This window comes from Pipistrellus hanaki (genome assembly GCF_964339955.1).
Source record: "Pipistrellus hanaki genome assembly, chromosome: 13".
Taxonomy (NCBI): Eukaryota; Metazoa; Chordata; class Mammalia; order Chiroptera; family Vespertilionidae; genus Pipistrellus; species Pipistrellus hanaki.
Genome location: NC_140515.1, coordinates 38,794,223 through 38,810,486, shown reverse-complemented (window position 1 = coordinate 38,810,486; position 16,264 = coordinate 38,794,223). Strand labels below are relative to the sequence as shown.

Genomic DNA, 16,264 nt, shown 5'->3' with positions numbered 1-16,264 from the left:
TGTAATCAGGAAGTTTAGGACATTCTGTCTTCAATAGCTACGCTGTAAGCAAATATACTCAGAAGTTGACAGTGGCCACATTTTTCTGCCATTTGGAGAACCTTGTTTTTAGATAAGAAGAATGATGCTAACAAATAAAGAAAAAGTAGGGCATAACTTGGAGAAAGTTTCTGACCATGCTGGAGATGCTGGTTCCAGGTCTTCCTAAGGTCCAGCTCTGGCCCTACCCTGCCGCCAGTTGGGTGCTCTTTCAGTTACCATTAGGTTGTTCTTCACAGATAGACTAGACCTTTCCTTCCTTGTTCACTTTGTGTGCATTTTTTATTGAGACTGTTGACACAGGGGTTGGTTTACAGGGGCACAAAGGGCCGGTTGAAGATCTTTGGACAGTCCTATTTATTTCTAACTACTATGCACTCCAGTTTTACCGAATCTTGAAATTATAGGCACAATCTAAGTGAAAGAACTGAGTCATTAACATGGATTATGAGAAAAAATAAGACTTCTTTTGCATAAATGCCTGCCTTGAACAGAGCCACCAAAGGATGGGTTCACTCTCTACTCCGACCAAAACAATGGGCCCCTCCTATTCCTTTAGTTTTTAAGGGAGTTTACAGGTTTCTCGATTCTTTCAGCATTTCCTGAACTCCAAATAACCCCTAATAGCAGAGAAGAATAAAGAAATACCTCTTCCCAAAAACCTTAGCCCTGCCAAGTAGCAGTCCCTCAGACTGAGCATGGACAGTTTGAGAAGGATGGACCGCATTAACTCTTCAGAATTTCTCACTTACCCTTGAATTAGACCAACACATACAAAATGCAAGAGGGCAGGTTTAGTGCCTGTTTGGCTCACTATTAGTTTCCCCTAGTACAGTGGTCAGCAAACCACGGCCCTCGAGCCACATGTGGCTCTTAGGCCCCTGGAGTGTTCTAATGCCACTTCAAAATAGACTCACCCAGGCCGAAAACCAACTTCTGCTCATGGGCCACGAAATTTCAATCGCACTGTACGTGTGCGCCTGCACCTGGTATTTTGTGGAAGAGCCACACTCCAGGGGCCAAAGAGCTGCATGTAGCTCTCGAGCCACGGTTTGCCGACCACTGCCCTAGTAGGTACTGAGAAAATAGTTATGGAATGAATTAATGGATGTTATAATCCCCATTTTATAGATGAGGAAACTGAGGCTTACATAAATCAATCCTTGAGTACACAACATAGCTAGTGAGTGGCAGAGCTGGATCCAAAGCTTTAGGTCTCAGACTCCTTGTCCAGGGCTCACTCCATGACCTGTCAGTCATTAAAAGCGACAACCACACCACCAGATAGTCCACATGTTCTTTCCTTGGGGCTCCACAGTGGAGCCAAACACCCAGCAGGGCTTGGTAAAGCTTTCCATTCCTGAAGCTAAGTGTTAACACGTCAGAACTGAAGGCAGCTTCAGACTTGAGCTAAAACGGGTGTTATTTTTGAACCTCCCTTTTTCAGAAAGCTGTACAAGAGTCTAGGTGATAAAAGATGGGAAGGGTTGTGTGCATATGATAATATATTCACCGCAAAGACTCACATGTAGCTGTGCAACCCAGAACAGCATTTTTGTGCCTGTTCTTGACACACAGCACATGCCTCTGTTTGTGGATTCTTTGTCTATGTCACGGGTCCACAAACACCTTTAAATGTCAGCCATCCCAGGCGGTGACCCAAGAGTTATGAGGGAGGGTCAGAGTGGTCTCGGGTACACGTGGGATGTGTGTGAGCCTTGGTCTTTACCTTATATTTTATGTCTCTGAAACCTCTGTTGAAAACTGTTCCTACTGCTCAGTATTTTATGTTTTATTATGCTTTAGAACAACTCTATCCAATAGAACCTTCTGCCATGACTGGTGGTCTATTTCTGTACTGTCCAGTACTGTAGTGTCACTAGTTTAAGGTGACCAGATCGTCCCGCTTTTGGCGGGACAGTCCCATTTCTAACAATTTTTCCCGCATCCCGAGGCGTTTAAAAAAAAAAAAAAAAAGTCCTGATTTTTGGAAAGAATCTTTCCAATCTTCCAAAAATCGGGACTTTTTTAAAACCTTACACTAGTTACTTGCGACTGAGCACCTGAAGTGTGGCGCAAGTGTGGCTGAGTACTTGATTTTTAAATTTTGTTTGAATTTAAACAGCCCCCACCTGGTTCATGACTACCACGAAGAGCAGCTCCACTCTGTAGTTGTAAAAAGTTGTTAAGTTTCTGATCCCCAGCGTTAATTAGCTTATTCGTTATAGGGATCCCATTAAGTGTATCATAAAGTTAGAAACGGGCTACACGTTGTCAGCTAGCTCTCTCGCTGCACCTCCAGCTTCCCCCCTGGGATCTTGCATCGATACCTGATTAAATCTTAGTGGACTTGTTTCTGTTTGGAGCACATGCTCTCTCACTGACTTATGGGAGCTCACAGCCTTCTCTTCATTTCACACCAAAGCAGGGTTAGATTTAGAGACCTCCATCAGCCTGCCTTGGGCTATCGCACTCCCTTTGCCTGCTCTCCTCCTATTAGTTCAGAGGAACAGAACTAATAGGCTTACAACAGGCCTTCCCTAGCTGCAGCATCAACCAACCACGGATGGAAAATATTCAGGGGGGAAATGTTACGTTGCTGCTGACGTGTACTGTGTCCTTGGGCCTACGATGGTTTCATCTGTACTGAACACGTGCAGACTTTTTGGAATCATTGTTCCCTAAACAATACAATATGACAACTATTTACATAGCACTTACATTGTGTTAGGTAATATAAGTAACCTAGAGAAGATTTAAAGTACCTGAGAGGTTGTGCATAGGTCATATGCAATTGTTATATCCCTTTATATAAGGGACTTGAGTATTCGTGGATTTTATTATCCACTAGGGTCCTGAAATCAATTCCCCACAGATGTTGAAGGATGACTGCATCTATCTATCTACTTATTGATCATCTATCTATCGAGAGAAAGATTGACTTTGAAATTGATGTATTTTAAGGAATTGCCCGCTAGCAAGTCCAAAATCTGTAAGGCCATCTATCAGGCTAGAGATTCAGGTAAGAGTGATGTTGCCGTCTTGACTCTGAAGGTTGAAGACTCAGCATTTCTCTGCTGTTGTCTACATGCAAAATCCCTTCTTCTTTGTAGAACCTCAGTCTTGGCTCATCATGCCTTCAGTTCGTTGGGCGAGGCACACCCACATTATGGCGAGTGATCTGCTTTACTTAAAGTCACTGGAGAGTAGATGTTAATCACAGCTGAAAAATACCTTCACAGCCACAGCTAGACTAGTGTTGACCAAACAATTAGTCGCCCTAATTTGGCCAAGTTGACACATGAAATTAACCATGACACCTTCTTCATTGGATTCAGACGAAATGGTATTACACTATCTCTGACCCTTGACCTACACTATCTGATATGACCTGTGGGTATTCCCAATTCCCACTGACCTGTCAGCAGGAGCCTTTTCTGCTCCTTTTTTCTATGTTACATTAGCTTTCATTTTTACTAAACCCACCCTGTGTCTCATTTCTCCCTGACTGGTTTCACCCTGACTGATATATGTACTCTATAACACAAGTAAGTGTACCAGACTGGTATATATAGTACACTTACTATTTGCAACATGGTATTCATTTTGAAAGTAAAGTAGCAAACAGTATGTTCTAGATTTTCTGGGACTATCCAAATAGTCTGTTGTTATTTTTAATGAAAATGATGCTTCAAATACACACCAAAAGGTGATTATTATTACAATGCATTGAGGCTTTGTATAGAAATAATTTTTTTAAAAATAAATATTTTTCCACATCATGAGATTTCTGGTTTTAGGTTTAGAAAATATATTGTAGTTACCATCAAATTTGTTCTTACTCATTATAGAGCAATTGAATGAAGTCTTGGATCCATCCGAAGTGGTATTATTTAATATTTGGTGCCTATACCAGCAATGATCACTCCCTTAAGTTTTGTGGGTGGGGTGCTTACGAAACACAGCAGAAACAAGAAGAAGGTGGGTAAGAGCGTATTTCAGTTTAAAATAGTATCTAGCTGGGCATCTTGGCACAGGTTGGATTATATAAAATAGAAAGAGTGGTATTGTTGAAGGAGCTTCAGGATGGATTTAGGATATTCATTCATACCTGAGCATTATTTGTGATTATCCCCATGATGGTTGACTAGTTTCCTCTTCTGTAAGCTATTATTTGAGGCCTAGGATAATGCATGTTAAGGTTCTGAGTAGAAGTTGTACAGTGTTAACAGTTGTTTTAAGAAGCCACAGTTGTTAGGGAAATTTTGTGGAGAATTTCGTAACCCAGGTGACATGGGTATTCATGATCTGATCTTCCATGCTGATTTGACTCTGTGCCCGTGAAGACCTGGTGTAGCTTGAAGCAATGGTGGTGTCCAGCACCAGCTGTTGAGCACCTAAATAAAGTGATCTCTGATATAAGGAGACTGGGGAGGGATTCCCGAAACATGGGGGGGATAAATCTGGCAGGATGTGGTGAGTGTACACATGGGATTCGAGAAAGGGAAGAGCTAAGGAAGATGCCAGTTTGAAGAGATGAGGTCTTTGGTGGACCCTGTGAGCTGTGATCGCCAGCCATGTATGTCTGAACCCCAGAGAAAAATTTGGGCTGTGGAGTTCAAATTTTGGGAATGATTAACATATGCCTAGTGGTTAAACCCAGGAGGTCACCTAGTGAAGTGTAGTGTGGTAAGAACTTGTGGCTGAGGATGAATCCTGCTAAACACAACCGAATCCTCACCATTATCGTGCACGTGAGCCTTGCTCAGTAACAGTTATGAGTGAGCAAATGAGTGAAGGAGTGAATGGGAAACAAACATGGCTCAATTTGAAAAACAGTCAAATGACTTTGGGAGAAAGAGAAAAGAAGTTGCCTGGTCTAGAGTGAGGTAGAAAACCAGAAGTGTCAAGGCCCCCAGGGTCTAGCCAAACAGTGGTCTTTATAAAATCCAAATGCAGTTTTCCTGGTTAAGAAGGACTGCTCACCCTTCCTGGTAAACAGTTGTGCAGCCTGTATCAAGCCTTGGTTGAGTTAAAAATCCCATAACCCAAGCATGTCAGACTTGCAGCCTACAGGCCACATGGCTCATATATTTGGCCCGTGTTAGCCTTTGAGTTTGACATGCTTGCCTTAACCCATTAATTCCACTTCCAGCAATCCACCCAAAGAAAGTACCTAGGGCTACAGACAAAAATGTATGTAGAGAGAAAAAAAAAGATTTATGTAGAAAGATGGTTCATATTCCTGAGACATGAATGGCCCTGGAAGGCTTGGGTTGAGGTGTTTTTAAAGTTTTGATACTGTGTACAACTACAGTTCAGGATGCAGAAAGTTCGTTAATGTTTAAGATAGAAGATGAGCAAAGAAATCTTTTTATTTGCTCTCATACCCTCCACTGTTCTCTGGTCTTGGAGTTCCTTTAGTGGGGAAGTTGGGGATATTCTGGCCTGCAGGATGAAGTGAGAGCCTTTGTTGGCCTCCATGATATGGCCCTTGTGATTTCCAGTTCAACCTCATTTCAGGGCATTCCTAACTTCTCATGTCATGTTCCAGAAACATTTTGAGAAGTTTCTTGAATACATCAGGATGTTGTACACCACCAAGCCTTTGCCCATGGTAACCCTTCCTTCTCTCTATCTCCATCGCCCTTCTCCCATTTACTGAACTCCTAGTCATCCTTCAAACAAAACCATTTATGTGAAGTGCCTAATGCAGTCAGCGCCTGGCACATAGTAGGTCTACAGTAAGACTACTATTGCTATTGTTGTGTCCAGCACAGGCTAGACTTTGTAGAAAAGAGTGGACTGGCATGTATGCATCTGCCCTAAATTGTCTTCTAGAATGTGTGGTGCATTGAACTAAAATGACCTTCTGCTTAAAGTTGGATGGTTCATCCAACGACGGCTGCCAAGGCTTGCTCCTCTCTAAGAGAGAGACACTCTATGCTGGTATTTCTTACTAATTCTCAAATGGAGGTGACCGCTGCAGAGGTCTCAGGATTTTCTGAGGTCATCTGCTTAGGGGTTGGTGACTAGGACTTAACACAATTTGGAGGTCTCTACCTCCTGGTTTATTTGAGCATCCTTGCCCAGAAAGTCCCCTAAAGTTCATCTTCTAGTTTTGGCTGGCTCTTGCTTTATTTTATCAGGCTATTACTTTTATGGTTTGTTTTGTTTTGTTTTTCACTTATGGCTACTACGTTCAGTTGTCTGGGGGAATTTTTTAGGGAGAGGAGAGTTAAAATGCCACAATACTCTATGTGGCCATTAGGCCCCTCACTTATGGTGTCCAGAAAGTGAGAAGAAACTTACACATTACCTAGACTGCATGGTGTGGACCGTGGCCTGTAGAATCATACATCTGCCCGAGCAGCACCTGTGGGCCTGGCGTGGTCTCTGCTCCTCCAGCTTCCCCGGGGGCCAGCCAGCACCCCAAAGCAGGTGTCCCCTCTTGTGGGAACGTGCGCATCTGCTCTCTTACCGTGGTGATTTTCCCTATCTCAGCCCTTCGCTGCCAAAACAATTGTTTAAAGGAGGAAGCTCTTTGGGTCATAAAATGTCATCAGGTAGTTAGGATGTACTTATGTAGGCATACTGGATTATACAGTTGCCTGGTTGGCAGGAAGTAGGTGATTCATCAGAAAAAGGAAAAAAAAAAAGATGAAAAATAAACTCTTACCAAATGAACTTCCTCTTTCAAACTCTCTTTGTTTCAGCTCATCCTTTTAGAGCCTTTCCTAGCCTCTTAGAAAAAAATAAATAAATAAATAAAACTAATAGTACAGTGTTTCAAAGACAGGTCATCCCCGCCCTTCGCAGCTCCATGCAGTGTTTTCCCGTGGTTAGAAAAAACAAGGCCCATGCTCTCTGCCCGGAGTCAGGCCAGGGCTGGGGTGCATGTACTGCCTGCACACGGTGCCTCCGCCAGCTCCCTGGGTTTCACGTTGAGGCGTTTTGGATGTTTTCTGTGTAGAGCATCCCGTTGGTAGAGCATTCCATTCACGTGGTTCTCTCCGTTTTGTTTGCCTCACAGGTCCAGGAGGCGGCCAGTCGGGGCCTGCAATTCGTGAGTGTCATCCCTCAGTACCACTGCCCTGTGAACTCAGCAGGCAGCAGCCCCCCGGTGCGGGGTGGGGACAAGAACCCAGGGGCTCCAGCGCGAGCAGATGGAGGAAGCCCAGAGCCAAACCAGGGCCCAGGAGGGGAGACACCCATCACCGACACACAGCCCAGCTTGCCTTTGGAAGTGGGGGACGGTGCAGACTTTTCCAAGACTCCGGATGGACCGGACGGGGAGCTGTCCGAAGTGCCTGGGGAACCGCCCTCGGGAAGTAAGTATGTCGGCCCAGGGCCTATTGGCCTGAGGGAAGAGAGGCTAACCGCTTCTCAGGAATCCCGGTGGCATTTTACGAAAAAAGAAATGGGATGAGAATGTAGAGAGCGCCATCCATCAAACAGGAGAACGTTGATCAAGTGCTTTTTCTGGGCCTCGTGACTTCCGGGGAGAGGGGTTGGGGGAGCAGAACCACACGAAATTGACTCGCAGTTGCTCCAAAATGGGCACGTTTGAAGTGGATTCTCACCCTTGAGTTATTTCGCCCACGTGCTTTTTTGCACTGCCCTTGAGTTACCCCCTGAAACACAGGAAGTGCTCACGTGCCGGCACCCATGCAAAGCAGAGGCTCCATTTTGGGCTCACTTGTTTTAAATATCTGCCTAAAGAAAGAAACCGAGAAAGCCAGCTGAGGGCACGTTGTGTGGGAAACGGGTGACTCAAACTCACTAGGCTGGAAACAGCCAGATTTCAGGGCGGTGCGTGGACAGGTCGGCACCTTGCAGAGAACACTCACGTGGCCAATGTGTGAATCCTCTGAATCTCATGAGAACGGCCGTTAGAGCATGCCCTTTTGGTTGGGGATTTCAAATAACAACACAACAATGCAGAAGCCGACATGTTTGACTACTTCCTGGGTTCCAGGCCCTGTGCCAGTACACATTTTATATGACCCATCTCTTCATTCTCCCGATAGCTCCAGGATTTGGGTGAGCTCTCGTGTGGCCCATTTTTCAGCAGAGTAAACTGAGGTTGAGAGAGTAATAAACCTTTGTCCAGGCTGGATATTGGCTGGTCTGGCATGTGAACCCAGGCAGGCCTAGCCATCATCCCAATTCACCTCTCCACTTGGTCTTTCCTGTGTAATATCCTCACAGACTCACAAGATTTATTGGGGCCCTCAGTGTATAGACAGTCATATTTCTCTTTGCTCCCCCCTCAATTCCCTTTCCTCTTCTTTCTCCAGCAAACCTAGCCTCCAGCCATTTCCTGAGAGCCAGGTACTTACCTGAGCTGGGTGGCCTCTTCCAGTCTTTGGAAGGAGAATCAGTAACAAGACTGACAGGAGGCGACCCCAAGCCTTAGGAGGCCTTTCTCTCTTTCGCCTTTCTGGATCACCTCCCTGGTTAACGTTATTATTTATTTACTAATTCTTGAAATTAGCCTTCAATAAATGATGAAGAGTGGCGCTTGCTTTGAGAATAGCAAAGAAGGTGAAGTGTGTGTGGGGGGTTTGTTATGCCAGTACTTCCTGAAAAGTGCACTGTGGGATGGTTCATCCTGGGGGCTTATTTGCCACGTTGATTTAGAGCAGTGGTTCTCCACCTTTCTAATGTCGCGGGCCCTTTAATACGGTTCCTCATGCTGTGGTGACCCCCAACCATAAAATTATTGTCGTTGCTCCTTCATAACTGTAATTTTGCTCCTGTTAATGAATCGTAATGTAAATATCTGTATTTTCAGATGGTCTTGGGTGCGACCCACAGGTTGAGAACCGTTAGCAGGGTCGCCTAAGACCATTGGAAAACACATATATTTATTTACATTACGATTCATTAACAGGAGCAAAATTATAGTGATGAAGTAGCAACGAAAATAATTTTATGTTAGGGGGTCACCACAACATGAGGAACTGTATTAAAGAGTTGGGCATTAGGAAGGTGGAGAACCACTGGTTTAGAGGGAGAGTGATTGGTGCTGCCTCGGTTTTTGGAAGTATTAGGATTTCTGTTTATTCTACACCCAGATCCCTGTTAGGTATTGCAGTAGAGCTCTTTGTCTGTGGGATTTTTCACTGTTCGAGGTAGACTTCTGCTCCCTCCAGAGTAGCTGAGAGCACATTGAGACCCTGTCTATGCCTCCTCATGAATGTCCAAGTCTTATTCCAGAAACCTCCATCCGCTCATTGCTAATGGGCTGGATGTGTGCGTGCTGAAAAGGAAGACGGACCCCTAGGAGCCCTTCTCTACAATCCAGGATCTTGGGGTTGGGGGGCGGGGGGGATGAGGGGCAGGAGCTGTGGTGAGGCAGGTGACACGTGGTTAGGAAGCTGGAGTCTATTTCCATGCCAGACTGCTACCTTCTAGCTACGCAGTCTTCCATGCCTCTGTGTCTTACCCTGGAACATAGGGATAGAACAATCATTTGTTGATGGAAGGTTAAATGACATGCACATTTGAAACACTTGCCGCTGCTTGACTCCTGAGTGTGAGCTGTTAGTATTGGGGTACAGATTGCTCTGAATGGAAAACCCTGGCTTTGAGAAAGGAGGCAGTTCATACTAAGGTTCCCCTCGGGGGTTTTCAGATTTCTCCTGCTCCAAAAGCCACCTTTCCGCAAGCTATTTTCCAGGTGTCCTGCCTTCTGTGTTTGACCCCAGGGAGAGTTCACTGGGGCGGTTTATCCCAGGATCCACCTCTCTCCGGATGCCGCCTGCTGCCCTGTGACTGTTCACCTCCCTCACATAAAGACTCCCCCGGCCACAGGACACCCAGAGACCCCTGCACACCAGCGGGTCCTGGCCTGTGTGTCATCTCCCCAGGTCCCCATTCTCCACTAGAAAACTAGTTCCTGCTGGGGAACACGGGTTCATGTGTGTCTGGATGTGGTCAACTAAACAGTGGAAAGGAATGTTAGCTGGGTAGGGTGTTGTACCACCTCCCCCATCTCACTACGTGGGCACCTGTCTGTTGTCTACACATGAGGCTGGCTCTTAACTCTCTGCTCAGGAGGCCACAGGTCCCTGAAATGTTGGCATCTCACTGTCATCCTTTTCCTCTCCTTGTGGAATAAATGAGTCTTTGGTTTGTTTTGTTTTTTTGGGTTTTTTTTCCAGCAGTGAATGAACACACAGGGGTTGCTAGTGCCTGTGCATGGCCTTATGGTGGATGGACAGACAGCAGGCACAATGGGGATGACCCTCTGGTCTCAGTTCTCCCTGTGTGTCCTCTGGATGGCACCTCATGGCAGCTTTATGACAGAAGGTGCTGTCGTTGGTTGTGCCCATTTCACAGATGAGGAAAGTCGCCTCCCAGGCCCGCCAAGGGTTAAGTTTTATCTCCTGGCGTCAGCCGTCAGCCTGCTTGAAGGCCGGATGTCCAGGGACCCTGTTCACATTGGCCATGGCCCTCATCTCACCGCAGCCTCTCTCCTAATCTCCATCCTGGGAACTCTTCTCCTTGCACCAGCCCCAAACGCCCCCCCCCCCTCTCTCTCCCAAGCTTCCCCTCTCTGCTGCTTGCTCAGCGTTCAGCTTGCCTTCCTCTCAGGGCCCCCTAAGGAGGGTGAAGTGTTTTTACTCCTCCTCCTGCCAGGTGGGCTTAAATAGGCAATCACAGCAAGACAATTAAAAGAAGTCCCGAGGGAGCCTTCCCTGCTTCCCCCTCTTTCTCCTCCGTTAATTTATTTCCTTTATAGGAGGCCTCAGGGAGCCAGTCAAGGCCGGGGCTGCTCAGATAGGGCTTGCCGGCGAATTCTCTCCATCAGACACAGAGCGGGCGGCCCCCTCCTCACCCCCACGGGCTCCGGGGAACAGCGGCTCTGGTCCGGAGGTTATGCCACGTGTCCCCTCGGCCCCCTCGGAGGCCCATCACGTGGTTTTCTTCCCGCTCATTGACTTTTATTTCCTGGTTTCGGGGGAATTTCCTGTTGGTTTAACGATCACCTGAGCTGGTGCGGGGACAGCCCATGCCTGGCTGCTCCAGGACACTTCCTCTTTCCCTCCCACACTCCCCTGCCCCAGGCAGCTCTGCTCAGGGCCAGGCCCCTTGGGAGGCAGCTCTGTCCAGAGCAGTGTTTCCCAAACTTCTCTCATGATGAGAATCACCTGGTGGAGTTGTTAAAACACAGATTCCTGAATCCCAACTAAGAAGTGCTAAACTAGAATTTTTGGGAACATATAGGTAAAATTGTATACTTAACTAGTGCTCTAAGACAGATGTTATATACAGAGCACTAAAAGTTAGGTATGCAATTTTACCTATATGTTCTCAAAAATTCTAGTTTAGCACTTCTTAGTTGGGATTCAGGAGTCTGTGGTTTAACAACTCCACCAGGTGATTCTCATCATGAGAGAAGTTTGGGAAACACTGGTCCAGAGGGAGCGTGTGTTCTTCCTTTGTAACGAGCAGGCCGGTGGGAAGGCCGGGGAGGGAGAGGATAGGCAGAGAGAGGTCGCCGATGTCCGCCTGCCACTTCTCTCCTGGCCTCCAGCGTCCCAGCCTTGTCCTTCCCTCAGTTATCGCTGTTGCTGCAACTTCAGCCACAGAAACAAGGAGGCCGGACAGGTTCATGCAAATGGAAACTGTTCCCGCTGTCGCTGAGATAATACAGTGTCTTCCAAGCATCGCCCTTCTCACCCTCAAATGCTTACGGTGCCAGGCAGAAACCTGGGCCAGGGGTCTCCATGGCACTGCGTGGCTGAGGGGAGTGTAGTCCCCAGGCCGCCTTGCCGGGCAGCTCATTGTGAGAGGAGAGAGAGGAGGGAGGTGCTCTCCTGAGTCTGGCTTTTCTGATACGTGGCCCCTCCCTTCCCTGTGCCCCCAGGATAGTTCTACCCTGTGGTCCTGCTCCCACCCCCACCCCCACATCTGCCACCTGCCACCATCTTTCTGGCCTTTCACTCAGCCCATTAGCAAACAGCTATTGAGCTCCCACCCGCAGCCCTCGGCTCCCGCCTTCTGTGCACTGATGACATTAGCCTCTTGTTAGATTTGGGAAACAGCCCAGGCTCGGGGTTTGGAAGGCTCTTGGCTTTGCCACTTACCAGCTTGTGATTTCTGGGGGGATCCACTTAAGGTTTCTGGGCACAGAACCAATGGAGATGGTAAAGGCCTCGTCAATACAGTGTGCGTGCCTGTGGCTGCAGTGGGTTGTCCTTACTGATGGCTTCCCATGGCGTGCTGTGTATGCAGTGGTGCCCACACTCTGCCCTGGCACACTCTGCCCTGGCACACAAGCCTGAAGCAGCCTTCTCCCAGATTGAGGAAGAATTTGGACAGGCCCAAGGCCCCCTGCCCTCTCTCCCACCATGGTGCCCACAGCCCTGCCTTCCCAGTGCAGACCTTTCGGCTTAGTTCCCTCTGCTTCCCCTGTCCATGACCTCAGGAGATCTTACCTCCCACTTAGTCCAGCTACCAGGCCAAGTCTTACCCCCACTTGTTTCTTCCCATCCAGCTAACTCACCAGCCTCCTTCTCCTCCCAGTCTAGCCCTTGGAGCCCCCGTGCCTTGAGCCAGACTCTGAGCTCTCTCTTCCCTCCAGCCTGGGGGACTCCTGGAGCACCCGCTGGCCCCGCCGCTGTCCGCACGTCACCGCCTCTCTGGGGCCTTGCCTGCAGGCAGGCTGCAGACTTCCACTGCAAACCTCAGCTCCCACTGCCCGTTGCAGCCTCAGACCTGGGCATCTGTCTCCTTCCTCCCTGCCCCCCGGGTGCTCAGCAACGCCAGGGTGGGCTGCTGTCAGACAGGCAGCGCCCAGCGAGCCCACACCCCCTCTCCCTCCCCCGGCTTCCCGTATTATCTGGCTCAGGTCAATCAGCAGACAGGTGTGCATCATCTGTCATATCACAGGGACAGTCCTTGTCACAGAGGATCGGAACGGCACAAGGGGGAAAGAGAAAGACAACAAGATAGAAATACAACACAGTCTTTGTGTTGTTTTTTTTTAAATATGTTTTTATTGAATTTTAGGGATGAAAGGGGAGAGGAAGAGAGAGAGAGAGAGAGAGAGAGAGAGAGAGAGAGAAGCATTGATGAGATGAGAAAGGAATATCATTGAGCGGCTGCCTTCCGCATGTGGGGATTGAGCCGCACAACCCAGGGATGTGCCCTGACGAAGAATCAAAACAGTGATTTCTTGGTTCCTGGGTCGAAGCTCAACCCCTGAGCCACGCCAGCCAGGCACCATAAGACAGTCTCGATGCTTCTTCAGTGTTCTGCTAGGCCCCATCTCCAGCCATTCTCAGAACATTCTCAGAAACAATGCCTCTCCCCCCCACCCCCTCCTCTGGGACTTTCTGTCCGATGTCTGGAAAAGTCTTCCAGCTGGGGTCATGCATGAGTCACCGAGCAGCTGAGAAGCTTTAAACAAACGTGGGGCTTCTCTCTGGACTCCCTGGTGCCTGCTCATGTGAGGATGTGTTTCGGAGAATCAGAATATTAAAACATCAAAGGACGTCACTCAGGGACAGTTTCTCTTGGCTGGTTTCCACGTGAGTAGAGAGAGGATCGTGGCCAAGGAGACAGGGGGGACGGAGTTGACCACAGGGTTATGCAGCTGAAATCAGGTTTCTCCCAATATTTCATTTCTCCGAATGCTTGGGAGGCTATTGATTCCAACGGCACTTCCTTTCCTTCCTGACAAAACGTATTTCTGTCTCTGGCCTCGGTCCTCCTCCCTGGGGAGGGTCCAGATGGGAAGATTGGGGGGGGGGGGAGCCCTGTGACCTCACTGCACCACGTGTGATAAGCCCTACCTTCTCTACGCACCGCACCGCACTCTCACTTCTCACTCCGGCCTTCCCCTTTTTCTGTTCTGTTTCGAATCGGGGAAAGTTGTGTTTCTGTCTTGCCTTATGTGTGGGGAATCTTGTGTAATCAGGTCGTCATATAGTTTTGGGTCTTTAGCCGCTTCCAAATTCCCCACTCCTCCCACGTAAAGGCTGGGGTTTCTCCTTAATTCCTATGGATTCATGCGTGATGATAGCAGGTGATAGTGCTCTGGCCCATCTGGGAGTCCCCTGGGACCAGCTTTCTCAGCCTCGGCCTGCAGTGGTCCCGAGAACAGCCTCAAATCCCAGGAATCTGGCTGGGCCCAGGCTCAGCAGGGCCAGGATGAATGCCTCTGATAGACCCTCCCTTCCTCCAGTTGATGGACAGAAGACGTAAACCCCACCTGCGGCCAGACATTCCTGAGCTCTGAACCACCAATCGGCACCTGCCAAATACCCTAAGCCCCCGATTCCTAAATCCCTAGGTCCCTCCCTAATCACCAATCAGCATGTGCTGAGTGCCCTAAGCCCCGTCCCCTATCCTTAACGGTGCTTGTACCCGGGCCCTCGCTCTCTTCCGCCCCTCTCTGAAAGCAGCTGGCAGGGGTACTCTTCCCTCAATAAAGCCTGTGTCCTGCCATCCCGGTCTCCGGCCCTTCTCTATTTCATCTATCAGCCTCAAGGGTGGCCCTCAGTCCCTGAGGATCACGGCCCTGGCTGGCTCGCCCCCTTGGTAAGGCAACCTGGGGTGTGTTCTCTACGGCACCTGAGGGGAACCGAGCCTGTAAGATCCGAACGGTAACCCTTGCGTTAATGCACCCTTCGTGGGCCCTCATCTCTTCCTCTGTTTCCCACCCTTACCCCCCTCACCCTTTTTCCCGGGATCACTTCCCAGATAGCCAATGGCACCCAAAGGCTTTGCAGGCTCTGCGTCTGAAGAAATCCAGATGATGTGAAGGGCTCCTCTGAGCATTGCTTAGCCTCCTGCCTTTGTAGCTTTGGCTCCTACATAAAGCCCTGGCACCTGTGGCTGGGAAACGCCTGATTATCTAGTTCACATCCTGTCCTTCCCCAGCCCTAGCCCCAATGCATTGCTTGGATCCCCTCCGTGACACATCTTGCTTTGCACGACCCCATCCCTCTCAAGTGTGTGTCTGAAGGTCACGAAATAGTGTGGCGGCGGCCAGTTTTGTACACCGAGACCTCCTTTATCTCCTGTGAAAGCCTCCCCTGGCTGGGACAGCTTCCTGAGTCAGACAGGCGGGCTGAGAAAGGTTTTTTGGGGTCGGGGACAAGGATGAGGCCAGGGGTGCTCGTTGGAAATCCAGGTGGCCGCTTGTGAAGATGGGCACTTTCCTTTCCTAACTGGTCCCAGCCAGTGGATAGCAGGAAATGAGCCCCCCTCGCCTCCCGCCTTCCCCGTGGAGCTTCACTCCTGCTGATGACAAAGGCTCCTGGCCCAGCATTGCTCCCCAGGGATCTCTGCTGAAGCTGGCTCGGATGGGGCTGCGAAAAGACTTCCTCTGTCCAGAAGACAGTTCCTGCGTGAGATAATTTTAGATGCTACCCGGAATGGACATATTTGGCGCGTTCGTGTGCCTCGCCGTTCCCTCCTGTTTGCAGCAAGTGGTCGTTGTTTCCCTTAGAATCTAGAAGCAGGGTTTCCTTTTACGATGCATTTATTTGAGTAAAGGAAAGGGAGTCTGTTTATTTGGCTAGGGCAACAATGGTGAAATATGGGCAGGTCAGCGGCAGCGTCTCGGAGCGTGGATGTAGGCCAGGTGTCTCCTGCGGAGAGCATGAGGGTGACATTTGGCTTTTTTTTTTGCTAGTGTTGATGGCCTTTAAAATATTTCTTTGAAAGAAGGGCAGGGATTTTCTTATCGAAACGGATATTTTTGGAAACCAGTGCCTATGCCTGCGCAGCGTGGGGAAGCAGGGTTTTTTAAGCTGGGTTGAGCCCTGATGGCTTGACTCAATGAGAAACCCAAAAATAGACCTTCAGACTGAGATGGAAATTCCAGGTCCTCGCTGCGGAGGCCAGGACTGCTCGCTCGTGGCCTGCGGCACGTAGGGCAGGCGCGGGGCAGCGGCCGCGTGGTGGTGACTATTGATTTTTGAAAAGCCAGGCCATAAAGAAGGGGACAGGAAGTTCAGCCCACGCCTCCCTCTCCCCCCCCCCCCCCCCATGCCAATGTCTGCCTGCCTGGCTGAGCAGACCTCCACGCCAGGCAGGAACCCTCATTTACCGGAACGTATTTATTTTTACATATCAATGATGTATTTTTGATGTGCTTGATTAAGTATTATGGGCTCAGCCCCAGGAAACACCACTGCAGTTTATAAATAGCCGAGTTGAGGGGTGGACAAGGTTCCTGGAATTACGGCAGTATTTTTGCTTT

General features: G+C 48.8%; 1 protein-coding gene across 1 annotated transcript in view; it reads left to right on the top strand.

Annotated features, from left to right (window-relative positions):
* RFTN1 (raftlin, lipid raft linker 1) overlaps positions 1 to 16,264 on the top strand; it is a 175,154-nt gene that overhangs the window by 117,940 nt on the left and 40,950 nt on the right. Inside the window, exon 5 of the mRNA XM_084903306.1 lies at positions 7,073 to 7,370. Within this exon, the coding sequence (XP_084759432.1) occupies positions 7,073 to 7,370 (298 nt within the window). The remainder of the gene's footprint in view (positions 1 to 7,072; positions 7,371 to 16,264) is intronic.